Raw genomic sequence first — 15,111 nt, 5'->3', positions numbered from 1 at the left:
GTTGTGGTGTCACATCCAACTAAATCCAAAGTTGATAGTTTTCCTTCTGTGAGGTAAAGCTCTTTCGTCTTCATATCCACTTCATTCTGCATAACCATTTACTCTATGGAGTATTTACCCTCCAAATCAAATCTCAAAAAAAGCAAATCAAATTTTAAAATATCCTTGCTTATTTAAATAATTCCTTTCTATTTTAACCTCTGCGTGGCTTTAAGCAAACTGAAAGGAAGAGTCCAGAACAAGGTTGACAAGTTCAGTAGTGAGTGGGATGAAATTGAACAACAGTGCATCATCTTGTCCCAGGGCACTGTTTTTATCTTACTGTTTATCTTTAGGATTTCAGCTAGTTTTCTAATAAAATATTTCCCTTTTTAATTTAATTCCCTTAAATTAAAATACCAAAGAAATAAACTTTCTACTTTAATATTTCTTAAAAAATGAAATTTACAAAAGTTTAAAACCACATATAAAATCAGGTAAATTCATATAGTCTCATCTCAAAATGTCATCCCTTTCAAAATGTTTAAATGCTAAAACATTGGTTCTGCATATGTAGCAAACAGACTAAAAGAGAATGACATGTCAGCAATCTGTCTGTTATCCAACGTGACAACTGTGTTTCTCACTCAGAATAACCAGTCTCTCAGAAGAGTAATGTACATCACAGATTCTCTCAGTTTTCAGTAGTACACTATCTCCATTTCTCCAGGGACATTATCTTTGAACAACATATCACTCTGCCCTTGGAACCATCAAACTGACATTTGACAAAACTGTGGACGGCTTGTAGGTTAAATTTAAAACTCCATTGAACCTCCCCTTGCACATCTCACTGAGCTCTGGCCTCCCATGGAAACAATTAGGAAGTCCAACATTAGAGCTGGTGGGAAACTCTCTAGCACTGGTCAATGCAATTCACATGGAAAAAATATCCATCTCCTGCTTATCTGCAGGAAGAAAAGTTTGGGGAGTATCTAACCTGCTGTAACCAAAAGGTGTGGGGATGTCACTGTACTGATGGTTGTACTCAGAATATTTTTATCTTGTACAGGCAGGTGCACATGAGGGCATTATGCCAATATATTTGATTTTCTTGTTTTTCATGAGTATTAATAGCCTACCACGTTTTAAAACCAATGCAGCATTTTCCTAACCATAAAAATCTCCTAGGAGTATGGATGACTAAAATGACAGCTAAGAACATACGGATCAGCAGAAATTATGGAAATTAATAGATCTGTTTCTTAAATTAAGTTTTGACCTTAATGAAGATTCAAGCTGAGAAAACTTAACACTTCACTGAATATCCACAATAAATTCTAATCATACTCTACAACTTATCTGGGACTCCAGGGATGGAAGTTGGCAGGGTTATGCAGACAGTTTGCTTCAACAAGGTCAGTTGGCTTTTTAGGTCAATAAAACATAACAGAAATTGCACCTCCAACTGCTGAACAAATGTTTCTGCATACCAATCATTGAATTCCAGTGAAATCAACCATAATGACAACCACATAGCATAATACCTTTCTTTAGACTCTCTTGAGCTAGAGAGATTTTCAATCAATGTTGAATATGCTCTGATAGAAAAGCAAAGTGGTCACATTCAGACAATTTCATCATGGCCAATTCCATAATAAATGCATTTAATTAACTTCTGGAAGAAAGAAAAGTTCTGAAACTTAATTGTTGAAGTATTTTCACAATCTGGGTGCAACAATTATCCCCTCAAGCACAAAAAAATATACTTGAAGTTGATAGACAGTAAATTTAGCATTCATCCAATTTATTACAGAAATCAATGAGCCCCAAATTTCAGAAACAAAACTTTTCATCTGGAAAGTAACTTGTGATTGTGGCATGCACTATAGATCATCAGGAGGGAAAAAAGTCTTGTCCTCTTTTTGCAATGAGCCATCTTTAGCTGTGCAATTTGAAGACATTCCTGTCAGAGACTTCTCTGACATGTCTGAACTGTGAATTGTGCTTGGTCTTGACTCTTCCAAGAGAAAACATCAAAAAGATGTTTTAAGACTTTGCTAACTTACAATTTACAACAACCCATAAGCATGAGAAAGAAAATTAACACCAGGGCCTACTAAGACAAAAAAAAGTCAACCAGATCCATTTTTGCTTCCAACAAGTACCACAAGGCATGTAATACTTGAGAAGTTTACTCAGAAGCAGTGTGCAGAGACAAATGCCAACTAAACTAATCTACAGCCTGGAAGAATTCAAAACACAGACCTGACTAGATGAGGTTACATCCAAACACTGCCTAAAAACACATACAGACAACTCCTGTACAGTTATGTGCTGGTCCAGAATCTGGCCAGCAAAACCAGCTACAAGGTTCTGAACCACTGCAACTCCTCAAATTCTGTTTGTAAGCAGTATAAGGGGCAATGCAAAGTATTAAGAATAAGTCTCTGATGTTCAGTATAAATCTCTCTGTATACAATTGCCACTGTTCATTCATTACCTGCTGGGTTGGGCTGTCTACCAAAAATTATTCCCAGTGTTAAACTTCCTAAAAAAAGATAACAAAAGCAAAACCAAAAGAAGAAAAAATTTCACAAAAAACAACATATGAACTGAATATGTTGCTAATAACCATTTTTTCTTGCAGGCATTCAAGAAAAAGATTCATTTACTGGAAAGTTTCTGGTCTAGAAATGAAATGACCAAAAACTTCACAATAAGGACAAGCAGAATAAAAACAACAAAATACAAACAGAAGTTAATAATGTGGGATCAAATCAACCAAATAAATGAAGCATCAATGAAAACCTTCATTGTGGAAGGAGGATTAAGTAGGAGAGCAGAAAATACTGACCTGGAAGTCAAGCTGGTTGGAGTAGGGATGAAAGCAGCAGTTTGGAGAAAAACAGATAGGGAGGAAGACAGCAAAAGAGAATAAAGGGAGGAACACATTAGTTCTTCAAAAATATAACAAGCAGATGTTATATTAGCAGATTATTAAAAAGAAAAAAAAAAAAAAGAAAAGGAAAGAGAGGGGAAGGAAAAGCAGGAACTAAAATGAAATTTCTGCAGAGCTACATCGTTCCTGTGCACTGAAGAAAACAAACTTTAAATCAAAAGGGTATCTTGTCATTAGCGGACAGCAGAAAGACACCCATATTTATAACCATCCAAATTCATAAACACACTAAACAGAACAAATAAATTGGATGAATACTGGTAGCACTTGCTGCCCCACAAACATCTTGTCATATTCCACAAAGTCCTTCATGTGAACTGTCATAGGCTGGTGACCCTCATTCCTCAACTCTTCCAATGGCAGTCAAAGCAGCTAAACAATTTGGCAACTTGTTCAAAGATAATTAGAAGTTCACAAAGCACTGTAGCTAATAATCAAAGATGAAGATTTGACACCGCACCCCAACCCTGGAAATGCAGCCTTTTCCAATGCTGATAGCAAATTTTTAATTCAGTATGAAGAGAATTAATACTCCAGCACTGAAAAGACTCTGATTTTTGACAACTTTATTTGTTAAAAAAATACCTAACACACCCTTTTCAAAAACTAAGTCTAAAATAATCCCCACACAGCTAGACTAGTCCTTAAATCTGTCCCTGACACACAGCATTTTGTGCTTTTAAGAAAAGGAGCACACTCAACAACCATAAACGTACGTTTTTTAAAATGCAATTATTCCACATAATGATGTCTCTTGTGCAATGACTTGTCACTGCTGTGTAGACTTACCTTCATGAGAATTCAAATCCAAATTAATTCAGAATTAATTAATTGTAGTCTGAATACCGCAAGAGCTTGAATACACAGCTGTAGTGTTATACACCCACTGCATATGAGAAGTGGATAACAGAAAAAAAAAACTTCTTGCTTAAGAACAAACAGGTTTGTCTCATAGTTTAATAATTTTAAACGGACTTTTATATTGTTGCAATTTTTGCTGAGAAGCTACACTTTGCCAAGCAGCTGACCAAGTATCTCACATACCATGGAGAAACACGGATCCAAGGTTTTGCAATCTTCACCACGCTGGCATCACTTGCTCACTCTTTTCAGTCTAAATTTACTAATGCATAATTTATATTGTATTATGTGCCAGTGCTTTTTTACTGAAATCACTCTTCTTTCCCTGCAGTGCTTATCCCTTCCCACATTTACACAGAACAGGCATCCCTACAGAGCTCTGTTTTGCCAGAGAAACAAACCACTGTTGCTTAGACTCCTCCTGTGTCATGAGCACTTCATTCCTTCTTACCAGCCCTCACTGCACCTGTTGCCAGCTTTAATTCAAGTTCCAGGCATATGACTGATGATAAGTACACAGCAGAGCTCCACACAGAGCCCTGCCAGCACCTGATGACATTAATACCTTCCTATCCTTACTGCAGATATTTATTCTGACATATCAGGATTCAATCCTCATTGTTTAGATCTCTGCTTCATTATTTAGATGGCTCATAATGACACAGCCATAAGCAAATTCACCCAATCTTTCTTTTCCTGAACTGTATCAAGGATTATCCTTAGTTTATATCAGGCAACCTTACTGGTCCTAACTTCACAAATATGCATTTTATGCCACTGTATTTCACTTCATTTTGTGATTCAAACTCTCTACCACATTTCATAAACATACTTCTCATTCTAACACCATTAATAAAAGCTTTAAACAATACACTCCTTCAATCCTGACAGTTCTGTTTCAGCTGCAGCTCCCTCTCCTTGGTGAGGCTCTTGGCATTAAAACTTGAGCTGATCACTACCTTATTTGGTTTCATTTATATTATTTAAAAAAATCCCACAAAAATAAAAAACAAAAAACCCTGAACCACATTTCCTTCATTAAGAAAACCAAAGAAAAACAGCAAGCTAAGTTTAACAAAATCACGTTATACATTAAATGTAATATCTTGCATTTGATTTAAAACTTTTTTTAATTATAAACAGATAAATTGTGATAACTTTTATTACAATTTTAAAATAGCTTAAGTATAGAAGAAGGAGTAGCTTCTCCTGTGTAGTAATAAGAAACTGTAAAAAAAAGTTAATATAAGGAGAGTAATTAAAGAAACAGACCAATGTGATTTTATATGAGCAATATTATTAATCTGAAGTGATGCCGCTCAGAGAAGTGTGATAGTTTCTGAGCCAAGAAAATCACATTAAAATCAAAAGAATTACCATTCACATGAAAATTTTTTCATAACTATTAAAAATGTTCATCTGCCAAGTAGCACACACTTGTAAATTTAACTGCTCATATCTCAAAGCAGATATTTCTACCCCTGAGTATTTGACACTTCGTGTGTCAATACTTTCTGACTAGTAGAACATTAATATTCATCTCCTTGTTTTAATTTTTGTTTGAATTTGTAAATGATAACTTTATTACAACCATTTTTAACTTTCAAACTTATTTATACAAGCACACTTCATTATGTTGAAGAATTCCTATGAATATAACAAATATTGTGAGGATACCACAGCTTGCAATAGTCTAGATTATCACTTCCTCAGAAATCTATGTTGATGTATTTTGACAATTTATCTTGTTGCAATTATCTTGCAGTGTAAAGATGTTGGCACAGCAGTGAACGTGGATCCCAGCAAGCTGTGAATGAATAAATGCATTTTAATGTCACATTCATTTTCCTACAGGACCCCAGAGATGCCCTTGCATATGGAGTTTGAGGAAATGTCAAATATATGCTAAAGGTCCATAGCAAAGTTTAACCACTCCATCACATTCTAAGTCCAGTACTTGAATGTTCCAAACATGAACACTCTTCCAAAGTGTGTTCACTCAGCAGTACCACATTATTTTCTGAGGAGTTATTTCAGGGTCAACACCCTCATCAGTAATAACAGACTAGAAATTGGTATTCCTAAACTTCACTGCTAAGAGTATAACAAATTTGAAAAGAAAATGAATACAAAAATAGAAAATTCTCACCCATTACAGGATTCTCAGACAATAGGAACATTGTATGCTGACAACGCTGTACCAGTATCTCTGGACCACTTGGTTCCTTGTGTAAAAAGGTTCCAAGATCTATTTAATTACAAAGGGTATAAAACAAATCCCAAAACCCTCCTCTCTCCATTATGGAAAGCCTCAACAACCTTTCCAGACACAAGAAAATCACTATCTGGTAAACATCAGAAAATATTCTTTTGAAGCAAACAAAGACTATGGGAGCACCAAGAAATAGTTAGAGCTATTATTAAATATTCATGAGATGGGTTAGAAATACTTACCAATACTTTTCAGGATCTCTGAGAATGACTGATGATGTTCACACTTGAAGAAACATGTGGGGGCAGGTCTGATTCACCAGTTACTAAAAAGACAGGGTTGTTCCCCAACACTGTTTTCTGGGGGGTTGCTGTGCCTGTAAATTGCACGTGACCTTTCCTAAACGCGCTTGTTTTATGAAAAGTATTAAAAATGGAAACCTTATTTTTTTTCCAAAGTCAGCTAACAGGAGATGTAGCTCTCAAGTAGCCCTTTTTTGTTCTTTTACAAAGCATAACCAATATATTCTAAAAAAACATACTCTGCTTGTAACCTCTGCTTCTGAAATGAAGATCAAGTAAGAAAAAATGCTACTCAATGTAAGACAATACAAAAATTACCTTTCTAACTCAGCAATTTTCTTATCTTTGTCATTCTTCTCATTCTCTACTTCCTTGAGTATTTCTAGAAGTCTGTCAACCTCAGCCTGAGCTTTGCCACATTCTTCTCTATAGTACGAGGCCTCCTTGTCAAGCTGTTTCATTCTGTCTGCAAATTCTGGATTCATCCGTGCCTCCTCTTCAGCTTCATGAGCCTTCAGAATCAATATTTCAAAAAAGATAAGGGTGACAATAACTTAAATAGCTTTAAAAGCTTTACTTCTTCAGTCTCGGAGTTCAAGTTTACATTAAAAAGGATTATGGGTATTCCTGTCTGATGCATTATAAAAAAAAATGAAAATATCTACATAGTCAAATTCTATCATCCTGAAAGGGGAGGGGATTTATTAAGGATTTTATGTATTAAAGTGACCCCACTTTAAAGGTGTTTTTTCAAATTTAACAAAGACTCACCTTGTAATTCATTAAATTCACATAAAGTTCGGTGTGCTTTGAATATATAGGCAATTTCTTAACAAATTATATCCTCTTTCCCTATACAGAAACACACACATTTTGTCCATGTATAAATATACAAACACAGATACATATATATACATATTGTATATATCTGTATCACCAGCTGTCTCAAATGCAGCTTGATATAAAGAATTTAAAGGAAAGAAACTGTTTTTAATACAGAGGTGATTTTAAAAGATAAACCAATAAAGTAAAGAAGCTGATTTCAGCAGACATCTTACCCAATAATCCTTTTTAGCCTACCATTAATACTTAACCTGAAACATCAGAGGAACAAGCCCATTGGTGAAAACAGCACAAACCTGGCAAACACATGCATGGATGGGTGGGAGTTCCACAGACAAGAGAGAGAGCAATGAAAACAACAACAGTGCAGAGCCCAGGCCAGCTCCCATCAAACCTAATGGCAAAAACCCAATTAACTTCAATGGGAGCACGACCTGGCACCGAGTGCTTTCAACTGTTGGCTGCAATAATCACAGACAGATGGAAACAACGATGCACTGCAATGCTTAGCCTACCCCTTGCTTCCCATTATTCCTAATTGGCATCTTGAAAGGGCAGGCAAGGAAAAAAGAAGTAGTTTAAGGCAGTGCACATTAAACATAGAAAATTCAGGTAACATACAGGATTTTTTACAGAAATTCATGGTACTTAGAACTGAAGGTCCTCCAACTATCTTAGTACGCAGAGAAGACATGGACTCACTTATCCTTCTTAATTTCAGGGAATGGACAATGCAAGCAAGCAATGAAAGAAATGCAGATCAAAATGAAGCATGCATGTTTGGGGAAGAACTAATATAAACTACAGATACTACAAGGTCCATATTCTTTGCAATGGTTAAAATTTTCTGTATAAATGAAGAACAATTCTGAGTTTACTATAAATACAACAAAAAATTGAAATTAGTAGGGAAAAACTTAGGTGGTTTGCATGTAACATATCATTTAAGCATGAGGATAATAGGAAAAAGATAGGAGATTTGAAGTGTTATTTATCCTACTTGGAGGTTTTTATTTAGAAGAAATAGAAGGCAAGGGAATGACATGAGGAGCCTAATAAACCTACTGGCCTTGCTCTTCAAAAATCTCTGTTTTGGTACATGCTCCAGTCCTGAATTCCATTCCATAGGACTTTTTAAACCCAAAACTCATTTCAAGGCAACACTCAAGGAGTATCTTGATTTTACCATTTGAGTGAGATGTCAGCAACAGATTCCTTTTCAGGTTCATAATCTTCCTTAATAATAAAGTTGGATTTCTTTTATACCAGTTAATTGTATCAAGAAATTTACTTTCAACTAGCCTTGTAATTTTTGAAGTCAATTTAATATTCAGACTCAAGGCCAGTTATCTGAGAAAACACTTTGATTGTCCATCAACCCTATTACAATACAATACACTTCAGCATTATGTAATTTTGCAAGGAATAATTTAATTCCATAGGTAATTCACTCTAGAAAAAGAAACACAACCCAAATCCCACCTTCAAGATACTAAGAAACTTATGCAAAAAGCATATTGTTCCCTATTCTTCAGATTTCTCCTCCTCTCCCAAGGGTAAATCCAGAATTTCACAGCTCCTCTCTAAAGCCTATTGCTCTTTCATGCAACTCCCTGTCACCTTTCTGTCCTTTCCCTTTACTTTGGCACAAAATTCATTATATACCAGCCCTTCTTCCATCATTTCATAGAGAGAAGAAATACCCACCTTCCTTCCTCTAACCAGTCTTCACTTTAGCATTAAGTCTCAGCTTCAGCCCAAATTTTTTCCCCATGTACCTCTACCCTTCTCTTACCCCAGAGCAAGAAGCGATGCAGATGAGGGAGAGAAGCCTGTCTCTGTTTTTTGTTTCATTGCCACACTGCACTTTCTACAAGGAAAATGCATAACTGGGCAAGGACATGATAGGATCACCAGGGCAGAGGTGCCAAATGTTCTACTGCTATGGGTATTCCTGACACACAGCAGCTCAGAAATGTACTGAAAAAATTACCTACTGCACAAAGGATAAGCAAATCACCACCAAAAATTATAAATGTATTCCTCACTTTAGCCTTTTAAATCTTGGCTCAACAGCATGCTAAGGAAATCAACATTAAGGTGCAAAAGTATTTTCAGTTCTTGTTTTCTGTGGTACTCATACAATTCCATATTTGTGGGATGTGTTTTTGGAAAATTCTGCAGCACAAACTGGGCCACTGCATTTCCCCAACATGAAGTGGAACTTTGAAGATATGATTAAATGGGATTAAGCATCACCAATGTCACACATAAACCAATGTAAGCATTAAGTTACCACAAGGTTGGTCTTATAAAAAATAATCTAAAAAAAAAAATAAAACCAGTATTGCAAACAACCAATTGATTCAAAGCACTCAGAGAATCTTTTTTGGACTATTGTCAGAAGCCAGATTTCTATTGCCCAAATGAAGAAGTAAAGTTAGTTAAAAAGGGAAAGCAAGAACAAAAAAAACCCAATTTTTACAAAGAGCTTTCTGCAGGTGGTACTTTAACCTACAATTCCCTTTAAGGGACTCTTCACTTTGTAAACAAAGCTGCTGATACTAGAAAAGAGCAAAACACAATCCATCTGACACGGCCAGGACAAAGGCACAGAATTACTTATAAGGCCCCATTCTATTTTATGGCTTTGAAAGATGTGTTTGGATCTGAACTAGGCACCTTCCTGCATTTGTTGTGTACAGATCAGGGGTGATTTGTTGACAGATGGAACTTGACTCTTGAGGTCAAACAGTAGGCCCAAAGGAGTTAAAAGGCTGCTCAGTTGATATTGACCCTGCTCCTGCCAGGACAGGGCAGATTTCTTCAGCTTTTTTAGGCTGTAGACTGAACTGTTGGATCTAGTTCTAGACAGAAGCTGCATTAATCACATGAATCAGAAAGTCTCTGCCTATTTCTGCTGTCATCTCCTTTTTCTGTTTAGTTTCTGTCGCCTGTTTACTCCCTAAGTTCTTTGTTACCTTGGAAAACACATTTTCTGTTTCTGTGGGGCTTTTATGGTAGGAGGGACTGGTCCATGTGTACTTTTCAGCTTTCTTAAATCTGTATCTGCAAATGATAACCCTTGTGTGTACAGATTAGGTTAATTTCAAACTAATTCACTCACTTTATGATGATTTTCCTCCCAATATTATGACTGTGATATTGTATGTTATTTTTACAACTGAGTAAAAATAGCATATCACTCTACTACCATTAGAATGTCACAAATTTTTACATTAATTATACATCTGTTCTCATCTTTGCTTCATAAGCACTGCAAATGGTTTAGAAGAAAAGTAACATTTCCTTATGTAAACCACAAATTTCCTACAGAAATATCATAACAGTGTGGCACAGACATGCAACATGAATTATTTAGGCTATTAAAGTCTTATGCTACAGTCATGCATGTATTACTCTGCATAATAGAAATGGAGGGATAGATAAGTATTTCATTTTTAAAGCTTCAGACACAAAAATACACAAAAATCAAGTGGGTACTTAAAATTAAAAAAAAAAAAAGGAACAGCAGAATTTACATGCAATGTATTTATTACTTTGTAAGATCCTTCAAATTTTATTACTTTCAAGAATGAATGGGGAAAAAAGATTGCTGTCACACAAATTTTCTTGTCTCCTTAAAACTCAGGAGGTTTTCATTTAACTTTAGGGGCTGCTCTAAGTAATTTATAGTGTATTCTGCAAGTAGTTTAAATTTTAATCTGACATTTCTCTTATAGAAGATCTTGGAAAATTTAGTCTTAATATTCAGAAAAATCTTTACCTGAACTCCATCCTCAGTACAGCATGATATTTAAATAATAGCACAAGGGCAATAATGTAATTTCTTATAATCACTTTTGCACAAAATCTCATTGGGCATTTCAAAAAGTTCACCTTTAAAGCGTGAAGAAATGTATTCCAATTCTATTTACAACTTATTCTCATATATGTAGGAGAAGAAAGAAGGTGAGCAAGAGGAGTTTATTTTAAAATATCATCTTGTGGGTACAGTATGGTTGCTGCCTAGTGCCAAAGGAAAAGGATCTTGCATCCATTGCTTTGCAACTTCCAGCAGGCTGTCCTTTTAAAAATTAACCACATAAAGGCAGAAAAAGCAGTTAAGAAAAGGACTGACTTTGGAATGCTGCACACAAACAAATTAGAAAGTAACAAATGAATTCTACACAGCAGAATCACTAATATTGATCTAATGACTGGCCAGTATTTATGAAAACCAAGCTAAAAGTCAACAGTAAAAAGACTCCAGTCTGAAAAGACAAGCACAGGAGCAGTGCAAATGACATGAATAGAAACAGAACTACCACAAAAGTGACCCAAGATGATACAGAAAAAAAGGGTTTTATCATTGAAAGGGATAAGCTCTTTCTCCAGCACTGTGCCAGAAGGTAGAGGTGATAATATCAAGTTTTATGCTATTGCTCTACAATTTATGACTAAATTCTAAACAAGGTAACCAATAATTCCAAAAGTAAATAGAGCAGATTGTGTGGGAATCTCTTTTCCCATACACAAGTCATGACATATCCATGACATGGTTGGAGCTACAAAACCTAACCCTAACAGATGGATTCCAAAGCTGCAATCCTGGTGCATGGACATCCATGGCAAAGCTCCCACTGACTCCAGTGATGGCAATTCCTCCTCTAATGTGCAGTATCACATTACTTAAGCTACAAACCCACTTCTTCTATATATACACTCTCCAAATTACATAGTAATTCTGACTAGGATTACTATGTAAACTATAGCTTTCAAATTGCTCTTACAGTTACATCATTTTTCTGTCCTGTGATGCTCACAGCACATTAAATGGAACAGTCTCAGCCAAAAAAATGGAAACTCCTCTCTGCAGAGAAAAGGTTTGTTGCTGCTCTTCCTCAAATTGAAGGAATCAAGTTAAAAGAGATATTGTGCAATTAAAGCAGGCATTTGTGAGAATATTAATGGTAAAGAAGCCAAAGCAATACTCTGCTTTTGCACTTTTGCAAAGACTGCCTTTTGCATTTATCATTTTATATTTCACTATTTTCTTCACTTAATTACAAGTTTCCATGTTCCTAATGTGTGTATGCTAAATGTATACACTCTTCCATGAGTAGAATTAATCTATTTTAGTCATATGGACTTTTGAAAATACTGCCAGTCATTTCCTAGATATTATTATTCATCTAATTAACTCAGTCACTGAAGATAAACTGAATAAATTAGGAGTTATAGAAGTTTGAAGGATCAAATAAAGTACTGTACAAGGAGGAATTAAAAAGCAAAGCAAAAGGAAAAAAAAAATTCTGCATGCATTTTCTAATGGAGAAGTTGAGGACCTAAAGGACTTTTGTTTTCTCAGAAACACAATATGTACCTATTTAATACATTTTGGATTCTTAAACAGGCCTTCAAGTCCACAAAGTTCATTTATTTGGATTTAATGGATACAGCAGAGTGAGCACCAGGAGTGTTCTGCAAAGCTCCACAGAGGAAGAGCACAACACAGTAAGGGAATGGATCCTCATGCTTCCATATGTTACAGCGGGCATTTTAAACATGAACTTACTGGATTGTACATCTGATTGAACAACTGCTCAGCTTGCTACATTGCAAAGTTGGTAGGGAGTGAAGCACGGACAGGAAAAGAAGGAAAGATCCAGGAAAACAGCATTAGCTCAACAAAACCAGTGCATTTGCACAGAAGAACATGTCATTAAAAAAAATAAAAAAGAAAAAAAAAGTAGAAATTTAAGATTCTAAACATTCCTTGGTGAAAGTGAGAGGCACTGGGGAAACATAAATGTTGACTTTGGCTCCTAAAAAAGAATAGCTGGAGTAAGAAACTTAAGGTTTGTGTTACTTTCCCTTTCTCAAGTTAAATAACCCATGAAATAAAGAGAGGTGTCCACTTTTGATGATACATTAAGTGCTGGTCTCAAGCAATGAATCACGAGAAGTGCTTTTGGCTGAGGCTGCAATTTATCACCAAAGCTTCAAAGACAGTAATAATAAAAGATTAATTAAATAGTATCATTAAATTACTTTCCTTTCGTTTAATACAATACTGAATTTTCTATGCAGAATGACTTTCAAACAGTACAGCTTGGCAAATAGTACTTTAGCAACTGCAAATATGTCAGTAAGCAAGTAAATTTAAGATAATGAAAAACAACAAAAGGAGGAAATTCTGGAGTGGATAATAAAGATTATATGTACACATATATATATATAAAACACTTGGCTACCTATTTGGTAATTCTCCTGCTGTTCTTTCACAAGTAGCAATACAAAGTAAGTCAACAAAAATCTACGGAATTTTGGGAAAAAAGCATTGACCATTCTCTGGTATTTAGAATTATTTCTTTTAAAATTTTTTATGTATTTCAATCCATAATATTTGTCACAAAATGTCCAATAAGCATGTCTATAATTTAAAGCAGTACTTTTTATACCAAAATATAGCACAGTCACATAAATAATTACTTTGTACAAATATCCTCTTCATTATTTTTGAAATGTGCCTACTGTGTGAAATCATGGGTTTAGAATCAGCATATTTCTTCTTGCCAAAATGTAAAAAAATCCAGTTATGCAGTTCTAAAAAATATCTGGATCTAATCAGATCCAATAAAATCCATCTTTATTATCAATAAATGAATCCTATTGTCTCCAAAAAAACAAAAAGGAGGGAAAGCCAGGGAGGAGAAACTCCAGTAGTTGCTTTGGTGTTTTTTATTTACAATTTCAGTTTAGACTTGCCCCTTGTGCACACTTTCCTTCAGACACTTACCACCATTAGTGCTCATGCAAAACTAACTCCCAGCAAGCGTGCACAGAGTACTATCTACATATTTCTTAGTTTAACTTGCTAAAACTTATAAATCAACATTGAACTATAATTATTTTACAGCAGCATAACAAAGTACCTCCTCCATGATATTTTTAGAGAGGAGTACTGTGTAAGCTACTTGGAATTTTTTCAGGTAGACAGCCCCTTGGAGTGGGTTTGGAAAGAGAAGCAAAGTGCCAGATGCCTCTGCTCCTGCAGGGGTTGATGCCCACACGTGAGCACACTCCTGGGACACGTGGGCTCATATATGACCCTGGTGCTGTCCCCCACTCCTCTGAGCCAGACATGTGCAAGAGTGACCCAGGTTTCTGTTTCACTCACTTTCCTGAGGAGTGAGAACACGGTGCAGGTATTTTTCTGGGGACCAATTACTTTTAACGCAGGGTATTTACAGGTTTGAACATAAAGTATTTCATTAAAGAAAATGTGAATTGAAAATGACTGTTTGGAGTCTACTGTCATTAACAGTCACTGTTTCTGTTCAATTAAGCATGCCCAGAAAGGAGGCTGTAACTGCATTTTATTGTGGAAATACCTGGTCTCCTACAAATGGTGGGTGAATTTCCATTGGGGCTTTATGCTGCATTTATGATATAATAAAACTATTATGTTTTCAACTTTCATTCAATAATTGTTTATATTTATACACAAGAAACATGCTCCCTTTTTATATAAAAGACATCCCAGACACTCTCTGACTTTAAGTGCTTGTTTTTCCATTACTCTATGATGTGTTTAAATGTACAGTCAAACGTTTGACTTAGGATTTCAAGTCCTTCAAGAGGATTTTGATGAGGGGTTTTTAAGTGATCTGTGCTTCCAGGGCTCTTTTAACTAACTTTTTTTAATGAAGAAAAAAATACATTTCAGATGGTAATGAAGTATCTGTTGAAGTGGAGTGCAAAGCAAACAACCATTTATTCTAACAAACTAAAGCAAAATTAAATTATTTCCCAGATAAACCTTTTTTTTTGGAGATTTTAATTCTACCATCAATAGCATTTTTAAGGTATCGGACATTTAAATTATTTGTGTTTCCATTTGTATATGTTTATTGAAAAAAGCTTCCCTTCCTCTCAACTAAAGATCT

At 35.3% G+C, this 15,111-nt stretch overlaps 1 protein-coding gene across 12 annotated transcripts in view; it reads right to left on the bottom strand.

Moving 5' to 3' along the window:
- Positions 1-15,111, bottom strand: part of ERC2 (ELKS/RAB6-interacting/CAST family member 2) — a 404,073-nt gene that overhangs the window by 241,562 nt on the left and 147,400 nt on the right. For 4 of the 12 annotated variants that reach the window (XR_009115064.1, XR_009115063.1, XR_009115070.1 and 1 more), the window contains 4 exons: positions 12,738-12,773; positions 7,675-7,704; positions 6,635-6,828; positions 2,837-2,848 (listed from right to left, as the gene is read on the bottom strand). Coding sequence is in view for 1 of the 12 variants with exons in the window: in XM_058031993.1 (XP_057887976.1) it covers positions 2,837-2,848; positions 6,635-6,828; positions 7,675-7,704; positions 12,738-12,773 (272 nt within the window). In the remaining 11 variants the exon portion in view is untranslated. Of the gene's footprint in view, positions 1-2,836; positions 2,849-6,634; positions 6,838-7,674; positions 7,705-12,737; positions 12,774-15,111 lie in introns of all 12 variants that reach the window. The other 8 variants (XR_009115066.1, XR_009115071.1, XR_009115067.1 and 5 more) reach the window with 5 other exon arrangements.

Source organism: Melospiza georgiana, chromosome 11 (genome assembly GCF_028018845.1).
Source record: "Melospiza georgiana isolate bMelGeo1 chromosome 11, bMelGeo1.pri, whole genome shotgun sequence".
Taxonomy (NCBI): Eukaryota; Metazoa; Chordata; class Aves; order Passeriformes; family Passerellidae; genus Melospiza; species Melospiza georgiana.
Note: the sequence above shows the minus strand (reverse complement) of the source record. Positions and strands in the feature narration are given on the sequence as shown.